General features: G+C 36.6%; 1 protein-coding gene across 4 annotated transcripts in view; it reads left to right on the top strand.

Annotated features, from left to right (window-relative positions):
• Positions 1–27610, top strand: part of ARHGAP42 (Rho GTPase activating protein 42) — a 270455-nt gene that overhangs the window by 117789 nt on the left and 125056 nt on the right. For 3 of the 4 annotated variants that reach the window (XM_034666127.1, XM_034666126.1, XM_034666125.1), the window contains exon 4: positions 20642–20713. In XM_034666127.1, the coding sequence (XP_034522018.1) occupies positions 20642–20713 (72 nt within the window). Of the gene's footprint in view, positions 1–20641; positions 20714–26600; positions 26687–27610 lie in introns of all 4 variants that reach the window. The other variant, XM_034666128.1, reaches the window with a different exon arrangement.

Below are 27610 nucleotides of genomic sequence, written 5' to 3'. Positions count from 1 at the left end.
TCCTTAAAAGAAACCAGTGTGTGTGTGTGTGTGTGTGTGTGTGTGTGTATTAATCTGAAATCCACACACTTCAGTTTTTCTCTTTCTCAGTGGTTTCAAAATACTTCACAATCAATAATATATGAATGAATCGAGTATTGTTTGAGACTGAGGCCAGCATATGAATAGGAAATGACATTTAGTTTGCATGAATGCAAAGTCCAGCGTTGTCCATCTCAATTTTAGTTTGATATTGGTATTTTCTATTCCCTAACTTCTCTTCCAAGTCCTTTCCCCATGCAGTTGTCCACCCTTGCTTCAGCTAATGACTTGTATAAAAAAATGTTTTTTGACCTTAACTGTATGCCTCAGGTACTGCTCCAGGCCCTTGGGAATGCAAAAACAAAAAAATGAAAAGAAAGCTGGAGGCATAGGCATTTCCTTAGAAATACTCCTAAATTCGTTGAGAAGACAGATTGGCACAGTGTGGCTTACAGAGTTCTGTGATCCGCTGTCACAGTGGTGTAATCACAGTTCTGTGGCTAATTTACACTGGGAATATTAAGGAAGCTCACCAAGGATGTGACACTTGGGCTGAGGTTTAAAGGAGAAGAGACATTTAGATAGAGATGAATAAGTGAACCAGGGAAGGAAAACTAAGGAAAAGTCACAATGTGAGCTAGGCTTTATAAATTGTGTTATATGGTGAAAGAGAAGACTTGCCACATAGAAGTGGCAGCAGAATATGTTGTGAGGAGCTAGTGAGGGGCTTCTTCATTAAGAATCATGGTATATTGGGCTGAGGAAATGTCTTTTATATTGAAGGTTGTGGAGAGATGATAAAAGCTAGAAAATAACGTACTCTTCTCTTATAGGCATTCTGGCAGCTGTATAGAAAATTAGATTTGGGTGGGTTTTGAAACTGGATGCTGATAGGTATGTAAGATGAATGTATTCTAATCCTGGAGAGAGGTGATTGGATGCATGCTAAGGCAGTGGGGAGATCATGGATAGGATGTGGAAGATGGAGAGGTGGAAATCTGGGGCAATGGTGAGCTGCCTGAATTTGGTGTCATTCCCTGAGAGGAAACAAACTGAGAGATTAGAGAAGGCTGGGACATATCTTGAGGGTTGTTTTTGGGGTGCTTCTGGCAATGGGACAAATACAGAGTTTACAGATAGAGAGTTTAGCAGAAGTATCTGGGGTGCACGCAAGATCTATAAGCCATCGATCACTTCATGTGATATTTGAAGCATGAAACTACATTAGGTCATCCATGGATAAGGTGTAGAGTTTTCTTTTATCTTGAAATATAAGATAAAATAAGTTGGTTGAGTCTATCTCTGCCCTCTTTAAGAGTAAAGAATTTGAGAGAATTCTTGAAAGCTTATTAGGTGAGAAGGCCATTGAAAAAGACTACTTAAGATATCACCTCAGGGTGATATGCGTAGCAGGAGTGAGGTGGAAGCTTCATTAGCTTTGTGTCTTTCTGTTCATATGCAAAGATTTTTGTTGTTGTTGTAACTTACAGTCCAGTTTTATTATATTCTTGAATTATCTGAAAAGGTACATTTTCACATCTAGTGTTTTCAGATTAATTAATTTTTAGATTAATTAAAATGTCATAACTTTAGTCATACTCTAGACTATGTTAGGAATTCCTAAAAGCCCAAAGTTGGGAACAGGATGTGATTGTAGGCAAAGTGATGAGAGTTGCTTGTCAGTGTTCTGTGTAGGGACCTGGGTAATGTTGAGATAAGAACTAGGGTTTTACCAGCATCGGCACTCTTCTTGCTTATGTAAACTGGGCATCACAGGAGCTAAGTTTTCTTCTCCACTAAATACACTATCTTTTAGTTTTTTAAGAGGAAGCAAAAGAGAGAGGAGAGAGATTGGTTCTCCGTAGCTTTTCATAGTCTCATATAGGATGACTTCAGGTGTCCCTCAGCATAGCGTTACTGCTTTGCATTCTGTCAGGCTGTGCTCACCATCACTGGAGTCTGAATGTCTCAGGCTGGCTGCGGCTATCAATAAGGGAAGTCGTTTCCAAGCTTCCAACCTTTATTTTCTGGAGAAGAATCATAAACATTCCTTTAGCTAGTTCTATGAACTGAAAATAATCCATGGCCTGAGGATAAGACCAAAAGAGGTCAGACGTTAATGATTTATTAAATGATTGTGTTTTCTGTTGGGACATACTTTTCACAGATAAGGAAAAGTGTGTATTTTTTAATGTTTTTTGTCATGTGTTTTAAAGAGAATTTCTCCACTATTGACACATCACTCTTACTGCACATGATATAAGACCTCACATAAAGGGCTGAAAGTGGTTCTTTAGTTCATTGGGTAAGAAAAGTTTTTGACAGCTGTACAGTGTGGAAAACTGGCCCATGGTTTATGACCAGATCTGGTTTTGGAAAAGACCAGGGACAAGAGTCAGAACATATGGAATTTATTTAGGAAGTAATTCTTAGCTATGACTAAGAGCCTGTGTTCAAATGCCTGGGAAAGTTTAAAAGAAAATGTTTGCAAAATAAATCATACCTCTTGTTTGCTAAATTGCAGGACTTTGATAACTTTTGGGTATTCATGGACTTTTGTAATTATGTATTAAAGCCCTGAAGTTTTCTCTTTTAATTAATTTTTCTTGGTTTTATTTTAACACTGTGATTCAATTTGTTGGTTTATTCAATTAAGGAATTATTTATTTCAAAAGGTTTTCTCTTCCCCTTAGCCCCCAGAGATCCTTAAAATACTCACATTCAAGCGGCCACTACTGGGTTAGTTTATAGGAAAGATACACTGTATATGTGTGTATTAGCTTCTGGTGGTGTTTTTTTCTTAACTGTACAAGTTCCAATTACAGTGTTTACTGTGTTTGTTTATATCAAGATAGTACATGACTTAAACATCCTAAGTTAAGTGTTGTACCAGGGAAAGCGAAGTAGGAAAAAGCAATACTAGTATGGTTATATTTCTGAAAGAATACCCATTTTTCTCATTTTCCAAACTTTTACTGATAGAATTATGTGGAGGAAATGTTCCTATTTTAAGTTAATAGTTCCTAATCTTCCCTGTGTCCATGCTGCTTCTCACATCACCATTATTACAACTAAGCATTTCATAAGCCAAGAAAAATCATTATTACTCAACTCAGCCTGACTTTTTATCACACATATAAATATGGCATCAGCACAATAGTGAAACTAGGGATGCAATAAAAAGTCCATATCATTTTTCAAAGAAGATGAGTAATAGAGAAAATAATATATCTTCATATACAAGTTTAGAAATTAAAAAATAGGAAAATAATCTCATCACTAACTCTGCAAGTCATTTGTTTTCCTTGGTTTTTACTTCTTGATAGCCATACTCATAAGTATGGCTTGTGGGGGCAAGTCTTGTTTTTGGTCCTGCGGTATATTCTTTATTATCTGACAGTGGTATAATGAGGATTGGCAGAGTAGTTAGGAGTATGGACTCTAGAGTCAGAATGCCAGGATTCATGTTTTAGCTCTGCCACCAGCTATTTGTGTGTGACCTTGGGCAAATTACTTAGCCTCTTTGGGTCTCAGTTTCCTTATCTGTAAAATGGGAATAATAATAGTACCTTTTTCAGAAATCTATTGTAAGAATTAAAGGAGAATTCTCTTGGCCCGTAGTAAGTGTTCAGTAATTATTGTTATACTTGTACTCTAGAATCTGTTTCCCTGTTTACCTGATGGGAGTGACCTCTGCTTTTCTCTTCATGCTTTTAGGCCTGTTATTCTGCAATACACTCCCCTACCCCAAACTCCTTTCCTGGTTCCCAGCTAAGATTTAGTAGAGCCGTGTTTTTCTTTTTTGAGTTTTTAGTTCAGCACAGTAGTGAAATCAACCTTAAGGAAGAAGGAGAAGGGAGAATTTAGATGGCGACTTGCATCTCTTCTGTTTGAGGAGTTACTGCTCTTTCCCTTTTAGCCCACGATGGCCATTTTTATAATAGTGTGCCCTCCAAAGTTTTGACTGGATGTACAACAGTGCCTACTTCTTTTTCCCTGCAAAACCAATTTATAAGTAAAGAACCTTATGTGAAAAAAATCATTGTAAATTAATAGGTTTTTTTTGTGACTGAGTCTTTTTTAAAATATATCAATGAATTTAGTTTTCCATTGCTACTTACGAGATACTGATTGCTACTTATGTTATGCAGCATATATCACTACATATTATAGAAATACTAATTATTAAAAATACTGAGTTTGTTGCCATCCTCAGTAATATTCTGAGGAACAGTATTTGCTATAGTAACTTACTGCAGGTGCCCATTATGGCTGTCAGAAGTAACTTTATCAATTTAGCAATGGTTATGTTGAGTTTCCACTGTGGCAAGGGGTTTTGCTAGACAGTGATTATTAAAAAATCAATAAGACATTATCTCTATCTTTCGAGGAATGGAAAGATAACTGTATCTATATTTATATAACATATGCAGCATGAATACTGTCACTTTTGTTAGTAAGAGATGTTTATAACCAACATTTGTGATCCGTGTCAGTGTCGAGATTCAGCTACAGGATCATTCTCAACCCACAGCCACAGAAACCTGCTATCACTCAGATAGACTTGGAAGCTAAAACTGTTTATCATTAGTGCTATTGTAGAAGTTTGTTCAAGGTATTGCTATGGAAGCCCAGAAATTCAAAAGCCTTGCTTTGTGTAAAAAAGCTTAAGTGTGAAGAAGTACAAATAAGTTTAATCTTTTGGGTGTTGGGAAAGACATACTGAATTGGAAATGTTATAAGCCCACAGGTACGTGTTTGAAATAGATGCTTTAAAAAGTAGATAAAAGGAGTCTTGCATAGTTACCGCTCTTTCCCACCATTTGTAGTTTAAATATTGGTGTTTTCCAAATACACGTTTAGTTCCAAGCATTGATATGCTGGAAAAGGTTAACTGCCAGCACTTAGGTATTTGTGTGTGTGTGTGCATGCACGTATATGTGCATATAACCCTGATTTGTAATGCTTGTTGATTTCCATGGTGTAAATACTTCTCCCTTAGCTGACTCAACTCCACGTCATTGACACAGACTGGAAAGAGATACACATAGTGCTTCCCTAGAGCCACTGTGAGCCTGCTCCTGCCCACCACTAGCCCCCAATCTCTCTTCCTATACTTTCTCTATCACTCTCTGTATTAGTTAGGTTAGTCTCTGCTTTGCTTATATGCTTTTCTATCCTGCCTAATTCCTTCCTCCATTCTCTTCTCTTCCTTGTCCTCTTCTTCCCTTCCATTCCCTCTCCATTATTGCAAAATTGAAATAAGCAATTTAAGAAATTGCATATATACTGGGATGTCTTAAGTCTTTCTTAAGGTTTTAACAATCTGCCATTACAGAAACACTGAGCAATGTGATTAAAATAGGTTAACATTCAGCTACTAAGATGTAATTGCTGTAAAACAACTGTGACTCTGGGAATTTACTTAATGAATTTTCATTTCTTTTACAAACTCACAAAGACTACTAGAAGCTTGCTTAAATTCACAAATGAAGAATTTAAAACAAATGAGTGGTTTTCATTTCTCTCTCCAAAGATATTTTTAGTAGTGAATACTGAGACGGGTAGAGAAATATTAGCAGAAGAAATAGCAATAAAAACAGTGTGGGGAAGAGGTAAACATTGGATTACATAAATTGTCAATTTGTTGAAGCTCCCCCCAGCATAAAGCTACTTTGACTAGGGGATAAAACCTGGGGGGGGTGGAATCCTGAGGTCACAATTGACTCAGCTCATGATATACAGTGTTTTTGATATTTGAGGTGTGGAGAGGGTATATTTTCATAGCATGAGGACATCAATACATGGGACAGCTGTGTGACAGGAAGATCATTGGCCATCTGCAGTGTTAACCAACTTGGATGCATCATTGGATACCAATGGCAATACCACAGATGTATACAAGTTCAATAAATACTGGGATATCCTGAGAATTCCAAAGGCAGAGGCCTGGCTGAAGTAACTTCACTAGTAATTTTGCAGAATATTTTTACCCTGTGAAATGTGGGAGTGATTATTTCACCCATTGAAAAAACAACCAAGGTTGCAGCATTTCTTACATTACCTGTGTTCTCACAGGTAGATTAAACTTCAATATCTGACTTATATGACTTTTGAGGTAAAGTAATGCAGCCATATAATATAGTTCATAAAAATGTTTTCCTAAATGCATACTTTCTGGTCAAAATCAAAAGAAAAGTATTTGTTATGATGAATGTATGTGTAGGAAGTTTGGAGTTATTTAAGTAGCTTGTAAGATGTCAATTCTACTTTGACCTTCACATATCTTTTTTATAGCTGAAAAGCAGTTTGACCTTCTTTTTTGCTGATTTTTTTCAGTCTCCTTTATTTTAGAATTATAAATGTTCAAGTAGTAATCAAGATGATAATAAGTGGACAGAGGTTTTGAGCAGGCAATTTGTTATGGCTATATCTGGTATTTAAGAATGTTTTCCACAATGCTTGTATGCTTTAAAATATTCTTAGTGTAACCTCCCATTAGAAATTGCTGGGTAAGAGGGAATAATGCAAAAGTAGTTTAAGAGCAACAAAAACCGAAGAAAAATAACTTCCCTGTCTTGTTCAAATAACTCAATATTCAGAGAATTTCATTTGGTGCAACCTAGAGTTATGACATTATTAGATTGCAGTGGATTATATGAAATTTTGCAATTTACCTCTCTCTTCCACTTTCTTAGTAGAGTCTATGAAAATGGTCAATTCTTTCTTGGGTGAGTGGTTTTCTACTCCCTCATCTTATGAGTGTAGATGGCTTTATTAAAAAACAGCAAACTTTAATTTTAGTTCTTTGGGATAGTTATAAGCTCTAGAAGCAGAGAGGATTCTTTGCCGTTTACCCTAGCAAACACTGTTCCATTTAAGAAGTCTTGACATTTAGTATATGCTGATGAGATTTCACTCTTATACTAGAACTCCAGTAGCAGCTTCCTATTTTATTGAAAAATAATAATATATGCATTATAATTGGCCTACACGAAGGAATAAATTTAAGAGGAAGCAAGTACAACTTTATACCAATAAACTTATGATCATTATACATAAAATATAAAATTTAATCATTGTAAATAAGCATATTATCATCCTTAAACATAAAGGGAAGCAGACTTGGAAAGTTTGAATAACTTGACCAAGATTGCACAATTGTCAGAGTATAAACCACGAAATAAATACAAACCAGTGCACTTTGCTGGAGAGTGTACTACTTCCTATCTTTTAAAATAAGGGAGGATTCATAAAGCATCATTCTCCAAAACTTTAAATTTCTTTACCTAGCATATTTCAATTAAAAAATATCACTACTGGTAAAAGTAAAGAATATATGAAAATAATATTAAATTTAAATGAGTGTGGGATCTAGACAGATGAGGTCCATTGGGGTGGGTTCATAATGTCATAATGGAACACTGCCTTAAGAAGTAGAATCAAAACATTCAGTACTGAAGTAGCAAGTGACATTCAGGTTGAAATTAAATGTGTTACAGTGGTACCCAGCTAAACTAACCTAGTACTTTTTTTTTTTTTTAGGTGAAGACATGGTTTTTCAGAGTAATTTGCTTACATAAAGTAAAGCTTTTAGTCTGACTTTAAATCACTTATTATATGAAGGTCTTGTTTGTATATCCATCTTTACACTTCATGTAAGTTTGGCTTTTGCTTTCTAGTTTAGAAGAGCTATGGGCTTATTGACCCAAGAGAAGGACTGTCTTTTGTGTAGCTGTGAAGAGTAACTTGACCTGGATGGAGGAGTGAGCCTCAGGCTAGCCCTGGAGCACTTGCAGAATTTCATCCTGAGATGCAGTTTGGAAGGGAGGAACAGGACAGAAGTTGGGTGAAGGCAGAGGGGAGATCCTTGCCTACAATCCCAAATTAGGACTGTGGTCTAATTTTCCAGTTGCAAATACTAATGGGAAAATAATCCATTCTTATCTCAGACTGCTTCTGAGATATCTTCAGATATCTTCTCAATTAACTATGTTTAGTCTACTCATGAAATACCTTTGTGAATTTTCCACTGTGTGTGGATTGGCTATATAGGTATCTCAACAGGAAATTATTTTGGCAATGAGCTATACCATCCAGGTTTTATTTCTGTAAATAGCATCATGTGCTGTAGCCTTCTCAAGCAGTTGCTTTAGCAAGCACCACAGAATATTATTAAATCTTCTTTTCAAAACTTTGAGTCTTTTGGTACTTTGAAAGCTTGGGGTAGATAATTATAGTTTTCTATCCTGATATTATTGAGTAGGTTGAGGATAATGGGACATTATATTCACTGATTAGTGATGGGCTGTGACTGGTACCTCAAACACCGGATTTTAACCAGAACCTGGAAAGGGGAGAATAAATAAAAGTGTAAGAATTACCTTTCAGGTTTTTTTTTTTTATTCTACTCCTGCTCATTTCATTGGACACACAAGTCATAAGGTTCTCAACAGTGAAAAACAAGCACTAAAAATAGGAATTTGGGGGGGCGCCCGGGTGGCTCAGTTGGTTAAGCGTCTGCCTTAGGTTCAGGTAATGATCCCAGGGTCCTGGAATGGAGCCCCACATCAGGATCCTTGCTCAGCGGGGAGTCTGCTTCTCCCTCTGCCTGCTGCTCCCCTTGCTTGTGCTGTCACTCTCTCTCTGTGTGTGTAGAATAAATAAATAAAATCTTTAAAAAAAAAAGGAATTTTTAAAAAAGATTTATTTATTTATTTATTTATTTATTTATTTATTTATTTGAGAGAGAGCGAGAGCACACACCCATGCAAGCAGGGGAAGGGGCAGAGGGAGAAGAGAAGCAGACTTCCTGGTGAGTGCAGAGCCTGATATGGGGCTCTGACCCCAGGACCCAGAGATCATGACCCCAGCTGAAATCAAGAATCCGATGCTTAACCAGCTGAGCCACCCAGGTGCCCCCAAAATAGGAATTTTTAATAAAAATAGGATAGCACTTGAAAATCCATGATCTATAGAAAATTATAATTCATGGATATTTGGACACATACATACACACACACAGAAAGCCCAAATGTGTTTGGAGAATTATTCATCTAATCCCATAAAAACTTTTCTAGTCATTACTTGTGAGTGATTTATGAGCACTCCCTGGTGGCTATTATTAGAACCACTTGAAACAGCAAAAGAAAAGGTGAGTGAAAACTTAATTGCCTGCCTTTATGTAAGTAACACTGCACCCACAGTTCAAATGTGTTTACCCAGTAAATGCAGTATTGTAAAGTATTATGCAATATCAGATTTGCTTCTCTGCTACAGAAAATAAGTGAAATAGCAGATAATTTGATTTTTAAAATGGACCAATATCTATAAAAATAGGTTGCTTGTACCCAGAGCAACCCATCTATAATTTAAAATTAAAAACCCATCTATAATTTAGAATTATAAATGGTTAAGAATTATAAGATAGTAAGTTGATTGTATCTTATTTACTGAAATAAGACCATTTTAAGATTTTACATTGGCAGTATCTAGGGAGAATATTAAAATTGGTTTTGTATTTTTCCTAAAGCCTCTTAGTAAGTTCATGCAAAGTAACACATTCCACAAATATTAAGGGATCTTGAATCTCCTGAACTCTGTGACTTAACACCCCCTGCCCCCCTCTAACCTCGAATTACCTTCTGGAAGAAGTTTCATCAAGCCTCTTGTGTAAATCTGGGGAGAAAGAGTTCCATGTGAGCCAAAATTTCATTTCTCTAGATTTTTTTTTAGACCTTATGAAAGTAAAGTCACCAGAGTTGTACCCTGATTCTCATTTTTAATTATAGTTTTCCGCCATTTTATATGTCATTTTCCTTTATTATGTAGTACCAACAGTAACTCCTTTAAACCTGCTAAAATTTTAAACACCTTTAATTTATACTTGGATTACTTCAGAACTAAAGAATTTTGTCCACGTGATTGATCAGTTTGTGGGGGTGAAAAGCATGCATTCCCAGGGGATGTACAAAGATAAGGGTCAGAAGCAGCCAAATTGGATTGTAAATCCACTTTGTGCCCTTTGAAAAGTGTTGTTGGCATTTCCATTTTGATGTCTTGAGTTTAGATTCACATGTTGTGAACAGCAGTTCATTGACCGCACACAAAAAAAGCATATTTAAGATGTAAAACCACACACGTTATTTTCACTTATGGAAAAAAAGTGTTTGTCTATTACCTCTCCAGTAAATCAGTACTGTTTGTCTATTATCTCTCCAGTAAATCAGTACTGTTTGTCTCTCCAGTAAATCAGTACTGTTCTGTTAAATTAATTTCAATTCAGTTTCTACCTTTGAAGAACTACACTTTAAAATGGGAAATTTAAGACTGAACACATAGTAGACATTGTAAATTCTGTGAAGAAGGAAACATTTTTCGAAAGGCTGCCATATGTCAAATCTATGTTTGTTATTTTAAAAATATGTATATTTCTCCTTTCATTTTTATAAACACCTTAAGAGGTATAGGGATGAAGACACCAAGTTTCAGTGCTGAGATTAAAATGGAACTGGGTCTAAATTTAACACTCATGTGCTTAAAACGTTCCATGAATTTTAGATTTTGAACTTCATTGCTCATATAAAATCAATTTTAATCTTGATATTATGATGTGTTTATCATAGTTCTTGCCACATAGTAAACACTCAACAAATCATATCTTTTGATGTATCTGTCACTCTATTAGATGTTTTTCTCCCCTTTCTTATTTTTTCTGTTTAGTACCTCTGGAACTTATTTTTCTTATTCCCTCAGTTTCACATTTAATGAATGAGAATAGGAGAAAGAAAGAGGAGAGAAAACGAACAAATCCAAAAATTTAAAAAATGAAGAAATTTGGGAAAATTAGGTTAAGAAATAATAATTGTCTCGTAGGATAGTTGTTAATTCACATCTCATGTGTTATATCTTCAGGTTTTGTTTTATTCCCAGGTCATATTTACATATGGCAGAGATTGAAACCGTTGGATACGAATGTGGTGCCAGTGTCTTAGTATAAGGATCTATCAATCGGTCTCTTTCCTAATCCTTCTCTTCCCAATAAAAACATTTCAATCATATTGATTAATTCTGTTATTTTGAGATGGCATATTCTGCCAAACTATTTGAATCTTCCCATGGCATCGAACATAATAGATCCAAAGTGAAATTCATTATCTTTATTCCTTCTCCATCAAAAATACTCTTTATTTCATTTACCCTAGTTCTTTTTTTTTTTGTTTTGTTTTGTTTTTAAAGATTTTATTTATTTATTTGACAGAGAGAGAGACAGCCAGTGAGAGAGGGAACACAAACAGGGGGAGTGGGAGAGGAAGATGCAGGCTCATAGCAGAGGAGACTGATGTGGGGCTCGATCCCATAACGCCAGTGTCACGCCCTGAGCTGAAGGCAGACACGCTTAACCACTGTGCCACCCAGGTGCCCCCCATTTACCCTAGTTCTTAATGTGATGCCAAAGTTCCAGTGCCTGAAGCAAAACTTCTAATGGCCCCTCTGATTCCTCTCCCTCTGGGTCCTTTTCTGTTTTCTGAGATCACTGCAGTTCCCTGTTAGCAGTTTGTCAACACTGCAGGCACCTGATCCTAGTACCTTATTACTTCAAACTTGAGTTCCACTCCCAGCTAGTCACCTGGCACACCTTGTCTTCATCTCTTTATTCTCAGACTATCCCACATATTACTGGCGTCCTAGAACAGGTTTTTACAACATGAATTTTCTGTTTAGAAACCAGCAGGGATTCCACATTCAGGCTCTTCTTCCTAGATTATGGGTATCTTTTCCTTACTGCAACTGAGTTTCCTACTAAGAATATATACACACTTTTCTCCAGCTAGATAATGTTCTTGTTGGTAGATAATAATATATTAATTCTATGAAGCATGTCATGTGCCAGAACTGCTTGACATGCTTCATGTTCAATCTGTATTCCCATTTTTCAAAAGTTAACTGAGGGCCTGTAACTAGGTCAATGCACTCACAATCATGATTGACTTTTAATGAATGCATAACAAATGCTTTCTTTTTCTTCACTGCACTCTCCCTTCCCACATACCAGGCTTAGTTCTACCCCCTTGCCTTTATTTATGGTGTTCCCTGTTTCTAGAATATTTTTGTCTCTTCAGTGTATCCAGTTCATATTCACCATCCAAATCCTATCTTGACTTATTTAATTCTCAAGAATCTTTACTGTTGTCAAAATCTGAGGTATTTATAAGGAGTTGTCCATAGTTTATCATGTAAAGCTAATCAGTTTTGTCTTTCAATTTTTCCAAAAATTTTAGCAGTGTTTTAAGAGCATCAAATATTTGTTGAATGAATAAAATTTTCCTCTCTTCTCAAATGGACATTAAATTTCTGGAAGGTTTAGTCCATGCCTTAGTTTTTTCCCCTTATCATAGACCTCAACAGTGTGCTTGGCATGTATATAAGTACCTAGTGACTGGGTATGAGGGAGTCCAGGGCATCTGTCTTTCAGGACTTTTATGGGAAAATACCTTCTCATAATGTGCACATAGATATACTTCAACCACAAAGGGTAATACTGTAGATTCAGATACAGAAGTGTATTCAGTAGGTAAATACAGGATGAGATTAATTATCTATGTCAGTTTGGAGGTATTAAAAGCTACAAATTTTGAGCACTTACTATATTAAGACACTGAACTAAGTGTTTTACATTCACTGTTAGTCCTTAGACCCAAGTTAAGTTGTGGGGTTGATGTTGCAGCTGATGCTCAGAATAGCTAAATAGCAGCTTGTAGCAACAGGCCCCAGGTTAAACCCAGGTATTCTTTGTTTTAAATATATGTACTTGTGCTATGTATTGAATATCATCTCTTTTTTTTTGCATTTTTAGAAATTTTATTGTGTAATATTAGTCACCCTACATCATTATTTTTTGATGTAGTGTTCCATGATTTATTGTTTGCGTATGACACCCAGTGCTCCAGGCAATACGTGCCCTCCTTAATACCCATACCAGCCTATCCCAGTCCCCTACCCCTCTCCCCGCTGAAGCCCTCAGTTAGTTTCCCAGAGTCCATAGTCTTCCGTGGTTCATTCCCCCTTCTGTTTAAACACCTTCATTCTTCCCTTCCTTCTCCTACCAATCTCCCTGCTATTTCTTATGTTCCATAAATGAGTGAAACCATATGATAATTGTCCTTCTCTGCTTGACTTATCTCACTTAGCATAATATCCTCCAGTCCCATCCATGTTGCTGCAACTGTTGGGTAATCGTTCTTTCTGATGGCTGAGTAATATTCCATTGTATAAATGGACCACATCTACTTTATGCATTCATTTGTTGAAGGGCATCTAAGCTCCTTCCACAATTTAGCTATTGTGGACAATGCTACCATGAACCTTGGGGTGCATATGGTCCTTCTCTTCACTACGTCTGTCTCTTTGAGGTAAATACCCAGTAGTGCAATTGCTGGGTTATACGGTAGCTCTATTTTGAACTTTTTGAGGGACCTCCATACTGTTTTCCAGAGTGGCTGTACCAACTTGCATTCCCACCAACAATTGTAGGAGGGATCCCCTTTCTCCACATCTCTCCAACATTTGTTGTTTCTTGCCTTGTCAATTTTTGCCATTCTAACTGGCATAAGGTGGTATCTCAATGTGGTTTTGATTTGAATTTCCCTGATGGCTAATGATTTTGAACATTTGCTCATGTGTCTGTTAGCCATTTGTATGTCTTCATTGGAAAAGTGTCTGTTCATATCTTCTGCCCATTTTTTGATTTGATTATTTGCTTCATGTGTATTGAGCTTGAGAAGTTCTTTATAGATCTTGGATACCAACCTTTTATCTGTAGTTTCATTTGCAAATATCTTCTCCCTTTCTGTGGGTTGCCTCTTTGTTTTGATGACTGTTTCCTTGCTGTGCAGAAACTTTTTATCTTGATGAAGTCCCACAAGTTCATTTTTTCTTTTGTTTCTCTTGCCTTTGGAGATGTGTCATGAAAAAATTTGCTGTGGCCGATGTCAGAGAAGGTACAGCCTATGTTCTCCTCTAGGATTTTGATGGATTCCTGTCTCACATCGAGGTTTTTAACCATTTGGAGTTTATCCTTGTGTATGGTGTGAGAGAGTGGTCAAGTTTCATTCTTTTGCATGTAGCTGTCCAATTTTCCCACCACCATTTATTGAAGAGTCTGTCTTTTTTCCACTGGATGTTTTTTCCTGCTTTGTCAATGATTAGTTGCCCAAAGAGCCGAGGGTCCATTTCTGGGTTCTCTATTCTGTTCCATTGGTCTATGTGTCTGTTTTTGTGCCAGTACCATGCTGTCTGTGATCACAGCTTTGTAGTATAGCTTGACATCAGGCAACGTGATGCCCCCAGCTTCGATTTTCCTTTTCAACATTTCCTTGGTGATTCAGGGCCTTTTCTGGTTCCACACAAATTTAAGGGCTGTTTGTTCCAGCTCTTTGAAAAATGTCATTGGTATTTTGATTGGGATGGCATTGAAAGTGTAGATTGCTCTGGCTAGCATGGACATTCTAACTATGTTTATTCTTCCTATCCATGAGCATGGAATGTTCTTCCATTTTTTTTGTGTCTTCTTCCATGTCTTTCAACAGTGTTCTGTAGTTTCTAGAATATAAATCCTTTATCTCTCTGGTTAAGTTAATTCTGGGATAATGTATGATTTTTGGTGCTATTGTAAATGTAATGGATTCCCTAATTTCTCTTCCTTCAGTCTCATTGTTCGTGTATAGAAATGCAACTGATTTCTGAGCATTGATTTTTTTTTTTATCCTGCCACATTAGTGATTGCTCAATAACTTCTGGTAATTTGGGGGTGGATTCTTTTGGGTTTTCCATATAGAGTATCATGTCATCTGCAAAGAGAGACAGTTTGACTACTTCTTTGCCGATTTGGATACCTTTATCCATTTTGTTGTCTGAGCTGTTGCAAGGACTTCTAGTACTATGCTGAATAATAATGGCGAGAGTGGGCATCTTTGTTGTTTTCCTGATCTTAAGGGAAAGGCTTCCAGCTATTCCCCATTGAAAATGATATTCACTGTAGGCTTTTCATAGATGGTTTTTATGAAATTGAGGAATGTGCCCTCTATCCCTGCACTCTGAAGGGTTTTAATCTGGAAAGGATGCTGTATTTTGTCAAATGCTTTTTCTGCCTCCATTGAGAGGATCATATAGTCCTTGACTCTTTTCTTGTTGATATGATCTATCACACTGATCGATTTGGGAATGTTGAACCACCCTTGCATCCCAGGGATGAATCCCACTTGGTTATGATGGATAATCCTTTTAATGTACTGTTGGATCCTATTACCTAGGATTTTGTTGAGAATTTTGGCATCCATATTCATCAGGGAAATTGGTCTGTTATTCTCCTTTTTGATGGGGTCTTTGCCTGGTTTTGGGATCAAGGTAATACTGGCCTCATAGAATGAGTTTAGTAGTTTTCCTTCTGTTTCTATTTTTTGAAACAGCTTCAGGAGAATAGGTATTATTTCTTCTTTGAATTTTTGGTTGCATCCCCCGGGGAATCCGTCAGGCCCTGGACTCTTGTTTTTGGGGAGGTTTTTGATCACTGCTTCAATCTCTTCATAATTAATCAGTCTGTTTATAAAATCAATTTCTTCCTGTTTCAGTCTTGGTTGTTTATAGGTTTCCAGGAAGGCATCCATTTCTTCCAGGTTGTTTAATTTATTGGCATAAAGCTGTTGATGAAAGTTTCTAATGATCCTTCCTATTTCATTGGTGTTGGTTGTGACCTCTCCCTTTTCATTCATAATTTTGTTAATTTGGGTCCTTTGTCTATTCTTTTGAATAAGTCTGGCCAGTGGCTTATCGATCTTATTTACTCTTTCAAAGAACCAGCTTTTAGTTCTGTTGATCTGCTGTACTGTGCTACTGGTTTCTAATTCATTGTTCTCTGCTCTAATCTTGATCACCTGTCTTCTCATGCATGGGTTAGGCCTGTTCTTCTGTTCCAGCTCCAGCTTCTTGAGGTGAGAATAGAAAAACTGCATTTTAGATTGTTCTATTCTTTTGAGTGAGGCTTGGATGGCTAGGTATTTTCCCCTTAGGACTGCCTTTGCAGTGTCCCACAAGTTTTGGACTTCTGTGTTTTCATTCTCATTGGTCTCCAGAAATTGTAAACTGATTTTTAATTTCCTAGTTTACCCAGTCATTCTTGAGCAGGATGGTTCTTAGTTTCCAAGTGTTTGAGTTTCTTCCAAATTTTTCCTTGTGATTGAGTTCCAGTTTCAAAGCACTGTGGTCTGAGACTATGCAGGGAATAATCTCAGTCTTTTGGTATCAGTTGAGACCTATTTTGTGACCCAGTATATGGTCTATCTGGAGAAAGTTCCATGTGCATTTGAAAAGAATGAATATTCTGTTGTTCTGGGGTGTAGTGTTCTATATATATCTATGAGGTCCATCCGGTCCAGTATGTCATTCAAAGCTCTAGTTTCTTTGTTGATTTTCTGCTTAGATGACTTGTCTTTTGCTGAGAGCCGAGTGTTGAGGTCCCTACTATTAACGTATTATTATCTATATGTCTCTTTATTCTGGTTAAGAATTGGCTTGTGTATCTAGCTGCTCCCCTGTTGGGGACATAGATATTTATAATTGTCGTATCCACTTGTTGGATACATCCTTTAAGAATAATATAGTGTCCTTCTGTATCTCTAAGTACAGTCTTTTGCTTAAAATCTAATGTGTCTGATATGAGAAATGCCACCCCAGCTTTCTTTTGAGGTCTGTTGGCATGAAAAATGGTTCTCCATCCCTTCACTTTCAGTCTGGATGTATGTTTAGTTTCAAAATGAGTCTCTTGTAGACAGCATATTGATGGGTCATGTCTTTGTATCCAATCTGCAACCTTATGGCATTTAATGGGAGCATTTAGGCCATTCACATTGAGAGTGGTTATTGAGAGATATGATTTTGATGATGTCATGTTGCCTGTGAAGTCTTTGTTTTTATATAGACTTAAATTTCTGTTCTATATCACTCTTGGGGTCTTTTTACTTTTATGGAACCCCCCCTTAATATTTCTTGTAGGGCTGGCTTGGTGGTCACATATTCTTTCAGTTTCTGCTGGTTTTGGAAGATCCTTGTTTCTCCATCAATTGTGAATGACAGCCTTGCTGGATTAAGGATCCTTTGGCTGCATGTTGTTCTCACTCAGTGCTCTGAACATATCTTGGCAGCTCTTTCTGGATTGCCAGGTCTCTGTACACAGGTCTGACGTTATTCTGATATTCCTCCCTCTGTAGGTGAGGATTGTCTTTCCCCTGGCCACTTTCAAATTGTATCCTTGGATCTAATATTTGCGAATTACACTATATGTGATGTGGTGTAGGTCTGCTCTCTTTGATCTTGGGAGGGGTCCTCTCTGCCTCTTGGGTACGAATGCTTGTCTCCTTTGCCAGATTAGGGAAGTTCTCCGCTACAATTTGTTCAAATATCTCTTCTAGACCTCTTTCACTACCCCCACAGGGATGCCAATGATTCTGACATTGGAATGTTTCATTGAGTCAGTAATCTCCGGTAATCTACGTTCTTGAGTTTTGATTTTTTTTGGAGCCAAGTTCCCATTTTTTCCTTCTTCTCTATCATTCCATCCTCCAATTCACTAATTCGTTCTTCTGCCTTATTTATCTTGGCTGTCAGAGCATCCAGTTTAGATTGCATTTGATTCATAGCATTTTTAATTTCTGCCAGATTTGCTCTCATTTCCATTCTTAGAGATTCTATATTCTCGTTAATATTTTCATTAATATTTTTTTCAAGCCTACACATCATCTTGACCATTGTTACTCTGAACTCCATTTCTGACAATTTGGTTATATCCGTATCCATTACTTCTCTGGCAGAGACCACAGTCTCTGTTTCTTTCTTTTGTTGGGGCTTCCTTCTCCTTGTCATTCTGATTAGAAGTGGTTGTGTGGATGTATAGAGCCCAGATTATTGATCAGAACCCAAGTAACGTGCACTTGTTTTATAGGGACCTTAGGGATGTTGGCTTCTTGTTTTTTCAGCCTGCCTTCTGGGGGAGGGGCCTGCCGTGCTGATACTCAGGCAACCGTTTTTGAGTAGAGTTTCCCCATTCCCTGTGAAGGGGGTGGGGATGGGCACACTGTGAACTGATATTTCCAAGCTTTTGGTTCTCTGGCGCCTTTCCCTGGTGGTTTTCTGTGACTCTTCTGAGAATCAGAGTAGTAGTGGCCATATCCTACCCTCTTTCTCTGAACGCAGAGATTGCAGCCTGTTCTCCACTGAGCTCTCCTGGCCACTTTAACTCTGTTTCTGTTGGTGCTGCTAAAGAGCCTTCAGCGACCCGGGTTGTGTGCCCCACAGCTACTCTCCCAGTCCCTGCTCCCAGGACCTGCACATCTCTGTCCTCTGTGCTTCTAACACCGCCAGCTGTGCCCGGTTCTGGCTCATGCTCCCAAGCTCACTGTTTCAGTGTGGCTCCCATGCTCCGGAGCTCCGGTTTTCAGTCTAGTCGTGCGTGCACTACAGAGTTCAGGTTTTCAGTCTGGTTGCGCTGTGCTCTCCTGAACTCCCAGTCTCAGTCCACTTTTTCGGAGGCTACCAGTCACTGAGGCTGGCCCGCTCTCCAGTGCAGGACGCTACTGCTTCCTGGTACCCAAGCGCGGTGGCTTCCTCCCTGTTCCGTTTATCTTCCGATATCTTTGAGCAGATTCATGGCTCCCCGCTTCATACCTCAATTCTCAGCGCCCGAGATGTTCGTTTATAGAGATCCAGATGTATCTGCCTATGTTTCAGGCTGATTTTGTGGGTGCTCAGGATGATCTAGTAGATATCCAGCTCAATTCAGGGGACCAGCTGAAAAAAGTTCCCTTACTCCTCCATCACCTTTTTTCTTCCTATTGCATACCATCTTATTCAGCGTCCTTATTTTTGGAGTTTTCACTTGAGCAATAAATACCTCCCTGTTTAAGTTACACTAACTTTAAATATATTAGATCATGCTTGTTTCCAGCATAACATAGACATTCAGTAAATGTTAGCCTTTTTTGTTACCATTTTGCCAAATTACACATAAGTAGTCATGACACCATCTTTCACCTTATGTAAACAATGTTTAAAGGCAGATGTGTGTGTGCTTATGTATTTGGAGTTTCATGAGGGCAAAGAAGATTTAGAGCGTGAGAATTAAAAGTGAGCTTTGCTGCTTTCCAATCATCTGTCTCTAGAACGATGGCTGTGCAGAGTATCTGGAGGGATGCCTGTTTGAGCTCACAAATGGGAATTAGGTGATGGATGTCATAGGTATCTACAGTCTGTTGTTGATGTCTTGCAAGGATTTTGAGTATTGATCTACTTTATACATCTTTATACAAGGAGTTTAAGTCCTCTTTTCAATATCTGTCATATTACATTTTTTCAAATTGGAGAATGATAATCATGGAAGGCACTAACACCGTTTTTATTTTTGTGTATACTATTTTTGTGCACTTAGATATTGAATTTGAGAAATAAAACTTAACCAGAGAATAATTAGTCCAGTGAAAGTAAAACACTTTCATTGAAATTTTAGAATTTTGATATAATTTTAAACTTATTGTAAAGTTTTAAGAAGGATATAAGAACTCCTATGTACTCTTTAACCTATTTTAAAATAGAACTATATAATTTTAAATTAGGGTTTTCTCTTTATCTTAGCATTTGCTAATTTGTTAACTGTAACTATCCCTTTAGCTTTATTGAGGTATCATGGACATACAATATTGTGTAATTTTAAGGTATGCAAGTTGACTTGATATGTGTATATACTGCAAAATGATTACCATCAGGGCAGTAGTTAACACCTCCATCCTGTCACATAATTACCATTTTAGTTTGTGTTGAGAACATTTATGATTCTGTGTTAAATTTAATGCTTTCTGAAGGTTTTTTCAGTTGAAGATTTCCTCCTAGCATACTGTTTTTCTTAGAAATGTCTGTCTCTTGCATTCAGTCCCTGGCTCCCACACTGAAAACTACTTCTTCACAATATTCTCACGGTTCCAAATTAAAATATTTATCTGTTTTAAAGTGTTAGTAAATCCCAATTTGGAGTTCGGGGCTAAAATACTGTTCCTTGAAATGAAATCAGGTACTATTGTAGTTCTGTTGGAAATATATGAACATTCAGACAAATCCCAAGTGTAAGAAGTCTAATTAAATAGAAAAAAATGAGCCTTATTTTGTTTTGCAGCTGTAGAATAACATTCTAGTGTCGAATAGAAGAGCTTTTTATGGTTCAATTTTAAAATGATGCTTAAACTGACTGCATTAAACCAGTGTAATTAAAGGTATTTGTAAATTTAATATCTGTGTTCTTAGTTACATTTTAGAACATGAAATCAAATATTCAGACTAGGATCTCAACATGGGTACTTGTTTTCCATTATTCACATTATTGTTGGAATTAAGTGAAATAATTTGTGAAAACAACCTTATAAAGTAGAAAATACTATACAACATGCAAAGTATTCCATTTATAGAAGCCATCAAGAGAACAAAAGCTGTTTATTTAAATAAGTTGAATAAAGGAGCTGTTTTTTTTTAATATTTGCATGAAATTATACAGAAGTTAATGTATTTGCATTTTTAATTTCAGATTCAAAATGCTAATGATGTATTAATTGCTCCACTTGAGAAATTTCGCAAAGAACAGATAGGTGCAGCAAAAGTAAGTGTTATATTTTATTATTCTTCAGATATCCTCCTGATAATTAAAGATGACATACTTTCAGATGTTAACATTTTTGAAATTAGAATGACCTTTTAAAAAATTCTGTACATGATTTTTAACTTTCCCACAGAGCTTATTACAAAGACTGAATTCTTTTAAACATAAAGGATATTCTTCTATGAATAGAGAAAGTCAGCATAAGTTAGTTCCTTCCATCCCAACACTTGTAGGTAATTAACTGTTTTAAAGAGAGTGAAATTAAGGTAAAATTAAGGAGCTTTTTTCCTAACTATATAAAAAAAATTAGGTATAGGGCATATTGAAAACTCAGGCAGTAATTATAAAGAGCTTTTGTTATTTTTTTGTATGTTTTCATTATTAATAAAAATATGTTTGTGAAGGGCACCTGGGTGTCACAGTTGGTTAAGTGTCCCACTCTTGGTTTCAGCTCAGGTCATGATTTCAGGGTCCTGAGATCAGGCCCTGTGTTGGGCTCCATGCTCAGCATGGAGTCTGTTTGGGTATCTCTCTCTTTCTCCCTCTGCCCCTCCTACTCATGCTCTCTCTTTCAAATAAATAGGTCTTTAAAAAAATGTGTTTGTAAAAAAAACTTTTGACATGTTTCTTAAGACTTTGCATTAATGCTTAATTGATTATGGACCAATTAAAATTTCCCTGAGCTTACTAACTTTTGAAATTTACTTGCATCTTCTTTCTTGGGTCTGTACTTTTACCTGCTCAGCATTATATAAGGATATAAAATTTAGGGTTTCCAAAACAGAAATCATCATCTCTCATCCTTCTTCCATCTTTTCCCTGTTTTGGTTTTCCATTTAGTCAGTGACCTTCCCCTTCCCCGCTCAAGCAGTGTTGTTTATTCTACTGCAGAATTATTTTTCCTCCTTTCCTCCTTTCCTTCCATCTGAAACATTGAAGTAGCTTACTAGTTGGTCTCCACAATTCATCTTAATTTTGCTGCTTTCATCATTCTTCAGTGATGAAATTTTCAGTGGTTCTCCTTGAGACAGTTTAATTCTGATAATGAAAGCTCTCCAGTTTTCCACAGTGTGCCCATGTGCTATCTTTTAGTATATAGCATATAGTATATAGCTGTATTTAATATATACCTTCCTCCTCAGGCACATTGTCTGTTCACCAGTCTCTGTTTATACCCTGACTAGGTCTACGGCTTTGCCCAGATTTCCCTCTTCCTGGAGTATTTTTTACCCTTTGCTTGTTGAAGTCCCGTTAGCTTTCCATGGCTTCATTCATATCCTGGCCCCAGAAAGAAGCCTTCCATATAAGGCCTTTCCTTATATTATTTGTTCCCCTTCCAGAATTGATTATCTTTCTTATAGAATCAAGTAGTTTTTTTGCTTATTTACTTTAAAAAGCTAGTGCAGTCTTTCTTGAATTAGTTTTATGTGCATTTCTCTACAAATTATAAGCTATTATCAAGTTACGGACTAAACCAGAACCATTTTTATGTTAATTCAGCAAACATTTATCAAAGTCAGCCCACTTGTGGCAAGCATGGTGTTTGATAAGATTAAGGGAGACAACTGTAAACAAGACAGGCTTGGCTGCTGCTGTTGTGTCCCTTATTATCTTTTGTGGAAAGCAGACACCAGAGTAATTTAAATGCACTGAGGATTGTGATACAAGAGTAAAGAGTGCTTTGTGAGAGTGTAATTAATAAAACTGACCTTGTCCAGAGAACCAGGAAATGCCTTCTGGAGGAAGTATTGATTAAGCAGCAAACTAAATGATAAAGAAATAGCTAGAAATGGGGGCTCAGGGGCAGGAAGGGAAAAACCTTTCATATTCCCAAAGAGTGAAAGAGTGGGTATGAATAAAGGCCTTAAAGGAGGGTAGAGACTAACATTTTAGAAGAAAATGGTACAGGTTGTTAGGAACATAGAGGACAATGAAGACAGAGGACGTGTGCACAGCTTTATTAATGGTCTGTGGTATTTTGCTCCTTATTCTGAGGGCACTGATGAGCCAAAGAAAAGTTGTAGCTAGAAGAGTGATATTTGCATTTTATTTTATTTTGTTTTGTTTTTGTTTTATTTATTTATTTATTTTATATTTGCACTTTAAATGTGACACGTCATGCAGGGATAGGTGGAGTAGGACTGCTTTGAGAAAACCAGTTTGGGGCTATTGGATAGTGACTTTAGACTCAAAAGGTGATAGTGGCTGTGGAGACAAAGGGATGTATTTCAGAGGTAAAATGGGAAAGGTAGGAAATGGGTTACTGGGAAGTGAGGAACAGGACATTTCAGGGAATACGTTCAGGGTTCTGGGTTGCATAATTGGGTGATTTTTGGAGTGACTTTACTGAGATAGGCACCATTTATGTTTGGGTGCAAAAATGGTGAGTTTGGCTTTTAGACATAATGAATTTGAGGTTCCTCCAAGATACCCAAGTAGAGATGTTGAGTTGGCACTTGTATATTCAGATCTGAATTAGAAATACACATTTGGGAATTATTGTCTTCTAGGTAGTAATTAAAATCATGGGGTAAGATTAGATTCTTTCTGGGAAAGAATAGAATGAGAAGAGGACCTGGGTTCTATATAATATGAGAACTTAACATTTGATGTTTGGGGAGAGAAAAATAGGAGAGAAAAGGAGGTTGAGAAGGAAGAGCAGAAGAAGGATGAAAATAATGTTCAGTGTGCTAAGAGCGAGGAAGAGTTTTGTTTTGTTTTGTTTCAAGAATAGTAGTAGCTACTCTTTATTTACATCTATAATTGTAGGGCTTTTCACTGAGCTATCACATTTGTGACTTAATTAAGTTCTCACAAGCAACCCGTGAAGTGAGTATAGTTGATATACCTGCTTTCACAATGAGGAAAATAATGAGGTGACCTCAACAGATCACAGAACTAGGAAGTCTGACTATGTGTCTGAAATTAAGCAATTTTACTTTAGAGCCCCAATTTACAATGTCTTACTTCAATGATATTTTTATAAATTAAGGAGCTTTGTGGGGCACCTGGGTGGCTCAGTTGGTTAAGTGTCCAACTCTTAGTTTTGGCTCAGGTTATGATATCAGGGTCCTGGGGTGGGGGCTCTGGGCTCACTGGGGAGTTGGCTTCAGTATTGTCTTTCCCTCTGCCCCTCCCCCTGCTCACTCTCTCTCTCTCTTTCTCTGTCTCAAATAAATAAAAAAACTTTAATAAAAAAAATTAGAGAGCTCTGTGAAAAATTCTTCACTACAGAATATCCCAAGTGTTATGGTCCATCTAAAATAGTAGATTTTACTTGTGTATTGATTATTCTTGTTTAAGGGTTTAAGTTAGCTATAGTTAAAATAACATGAATAATTACACCCATTTTATTTTATTTTTTATTTTATTATTATTATTTTATTTTTTTAAATATCTCAGTTGCTGCGCATATCAGCTGAGAGAACACACAGTATACTATGTCTTTGCCTTGTCATTGGGGGAGGTATTTTAAACTTGCTGTTAAATGCGTTCAAATGAAATCTTGAATCTAAATATTGTTGCACTTGGCCTTTTGGTTGTGGTGATTCTGTGTACTTTATCTGCATGATGCTTTTAGTACTAAAATGTTTTTAAGCTGCTAAGTAATCCTTGTTGAGTAAAGTGAATAAAAACCAGGCATTTTCTTCTGAAATATATGTATAGGTCAGGTTTATTTTGGTATTGCAGAAATTTCGTGGTAGAAATTAAAATATTTGAAGGTGTTTATTTTTTTCTATTGCTTTATTCCTTGTTTTAACTTATGTATTTTCTTGGTAAATAGAATTAATTCTCCAAATGACACTCTGCTGCTTTTTACAGTCTATACAGTAGAGGTTTCGAGCAAGCGTATTCAGGCTAATGAGCTAGCTGGAAAGCGAGAATGTTGGTTAAGTGTAGACTCTTCCACTGCAGTCAGTGGGCCAAATAGAAAATGCTGAGTCAAAGTAGCCCCCTCCTCACAACCAGGTGATCCTATTTAACTGAAGTGGACAAAGTCTCTAGACCACAAACATTTCCTTTGTAGTTTGTTTTGTGGACTTTGAGACACGTGATACTTCACTGTGTGAGTTACAGTTGGGGAGAACACGCACCAACGAACCATTTGAAAAGATTAATGATGGGGGTTGCTGAAATGAAGGATAGAGGAGGTGGTTCCTATTTTTTGAATAGCTAAAATTATCTATAAACAGTTGCAAAAGTGTATTTACGTAGAGGTTCTTAGTGTGCTGGTAGATGCAGAACGGAATTGTTTGCAGGCCTGACATATTACATATGTGTCGGAGTATAGAATTAAATGTTTGGTTTCTTTAATTTGTATCTGTTACACTACTGATTTCAGTTCTAAAAATGAGAGAATAGGTATCCAGAATGATTAGTGCAAACTAAAATTTTCACAATAGAAATATATCCAAAGCAGCATTATAATAGAGCAAAATGGGTTGTAACTTGTTTGCATGCTTTTGTATAAATTGACAACTATATTTGATTACATTCAAAATCTCCTCCTTGACCCCAGAATCCTTTTTAAGTCCTATCTACATCTGTTATTACATAAACTGGCATACTCTAAATATAAGAAGTACTCCGTATCTGACTTCCTACTCAAAGACAAATACATTAGGAAAAAATAGTGTAAACATACATACACACCAGTCTGTTACATATTTTAAGAGATGGAACTGACTTTCAGGAGACCAAGGACTCATTTTCCTCATTTTTTTTTAAGGTCTGTTTTTATTTTTTTTATTTATTTTTTATTTTTTTTAAAGATTTTATTTATTTATTTGACAGAGATAGAGACAGCCAGCGAGAGAGGGAACACAAGCAGGGGGAGTGGGAGAGGAAGAAGCAGGCTCACAGCGGAGGAGCCTGACGTGGGGCTGGATCCCATAACGCCGGCATCATGCCCTGAGCCGAAGGCACACGCTTAACCGCTGCACCACCCAGGCGCCCCTCATTTTCCTCATTTAAACAGACTGAGCAGCTAGTTATTGGCATAGTGAGGATTAAAAATTCCTCAGACCAACAGTATTTTGACTCTTACACTGCTGTTCTTCAGAATACTCTTTTGCGAAAATTTTATTTTCCTTACCTTTAGCAAACATGATTCAGTGTGAAATGTATCTTAATTACAAAAATGTTTCAAGTATGCGCACTTTGTTTGTTAGGTTTCAAACTTGCCCACTTTGAATCAAGCCTAGTTAATGTATTTCGTATTTCGTTTGCTTTTTAATTTTCCTCAGCACACAGTAGACACTTAATACTAACTTACTTCAGCAGAGGTAAGAGACTTGAGAAATATTGCCCATAAAAGACATTTTCATTTCTATGGAAAATGTTTTTCAAGACTGGCTTTCATTTTTAAGTAGACCTTAATAGAAATCATATGAATATTATTCTATGAACAATAAAAAATATAATAGTAGTCATTTCACAATAGGACTTGATTTTCTTTATGTTGGTTTTATGTTGAAGACTGTAATGGAACCCAATGATTCTTGTCCCTTTATTTTCTCAATAGTAGGGTTTGTTCTGTCTCTGAGCATTTATTATTTTTAAACATGTCTTGCACATATAATTATTTTAGCATACAGTATCTAAGTCTATGGAGAATTGCTATAATTAATTTGGTATGGTCTTAGATTTCTATCATGTGAAAAATGACTTTGATCTAATTTGTTGTCTCAAATATACAAATGACTTAGAGAATCTAAAGGATTACAGATATTTTACTTATTCCAAATTAAAAAGTTTTTGCCACTTGATGGAGTTATTAATCTAATTTAATGGGTAATACATTGGACTCATAATGGGAACAATCTAAAAAATTGTGGTTTATAGCGTCAGAGTATGGATTTAGTAGATCACCTTACTTTTCCGCCAGTTGTCAACAAATTCTACAGAGGATGGTCAAGATTGATTTTTCATGTGCTGCTGATGGCTGCTGAGCTGAGTCTGTTTCCTGGACAGGTATTCTCTGGGGCTGAATTTTCAGGGCAAATTATAAACCATTTGATAGTTGTTTTGAAACTACTTGTAATTCTCTTTATTGTACTTTCTGTCATTAGAACCTATTATATGGGGTTTGAGAATTGTTGATTTTTGTTATTTGGTCATCTTTTTTTAAACAACAATAATAATTACCCTTCATAATAAGTATCCAAGTACTACTTTACTTGAAACTCATTTAATCCTCACATCCAACATATTAGATAGGAAAATTGTTAAACACATTTTATAGGTGAATAAGCTGAGATGCAGAGAAGTTAAGCAAATGGGCTGAGGTCATGTAGCTAGTAAAGAGTACATTCATTTTTTAAACAGAAATGAGATAAAACCTATATGGTTCTTTAGTAGCACCACTACATGTTTGATGCTCAAGAAATATTAATTAATTCCTTTATTATTAAAGAAGGAAAATTGGCTGATTAGCTCATTTGGAGAGGAGGATAATGTCTTTTTTTTTTTTTTTAAAGATTTTATTTATTTATTTGACAGAGATAGAGACAGCCAGTGGAGAGGGAACACAAGCAGGGGGAGTGGGAGAGGAAGAAGCAGGCTCATAGCAGAGGAGCCTGATGTGGGGCTCGATCCCAGAACGCCGGGATCATGCCCTGAGCCAAAGGCAGATGCTTAACTGCTGTGCCACTCAGGCGCCCCGGAGAGGAGGATAATGTCTTATAATTTACCAGCAAGTTCTATAGAGTTGTACAACCTTGAGATCAAAACCTGATACATAATACTCATAGGAACTGTGAACTTGGATAGATTAATTACCTTTTTTACCTTTCGCCATCTGGAGAAAATGGAGGCAATAATAGAACCATCTTCATAGGATTGACTTGATAGCATAATTTGACATTTCACTTAAATTTCCCCATAATTTCTTATACA

The sequence above is a fragment of the Ailuropoda melanoleuca genome, chromosome 8, assembly GCF_002007445.2.
Source record: "Ailuropoda melanoleuca isolate Jingjing chromosome 8, ASM200744v2, whole genome shotgun sequence".
In the NCBI taxonomy this organism is placed as follows: Eukaryota; Metazoa; Chordata; class Mammalia; order Carnivora; family Ursidae; genus Ailuropoda; species Ailuropoda melanoleuca.
The sequence above is the reverse complement of the archived record's forward strand: the minus strand, read 5'-3'. Positions and strand labels throughout refer to the sequence as shown.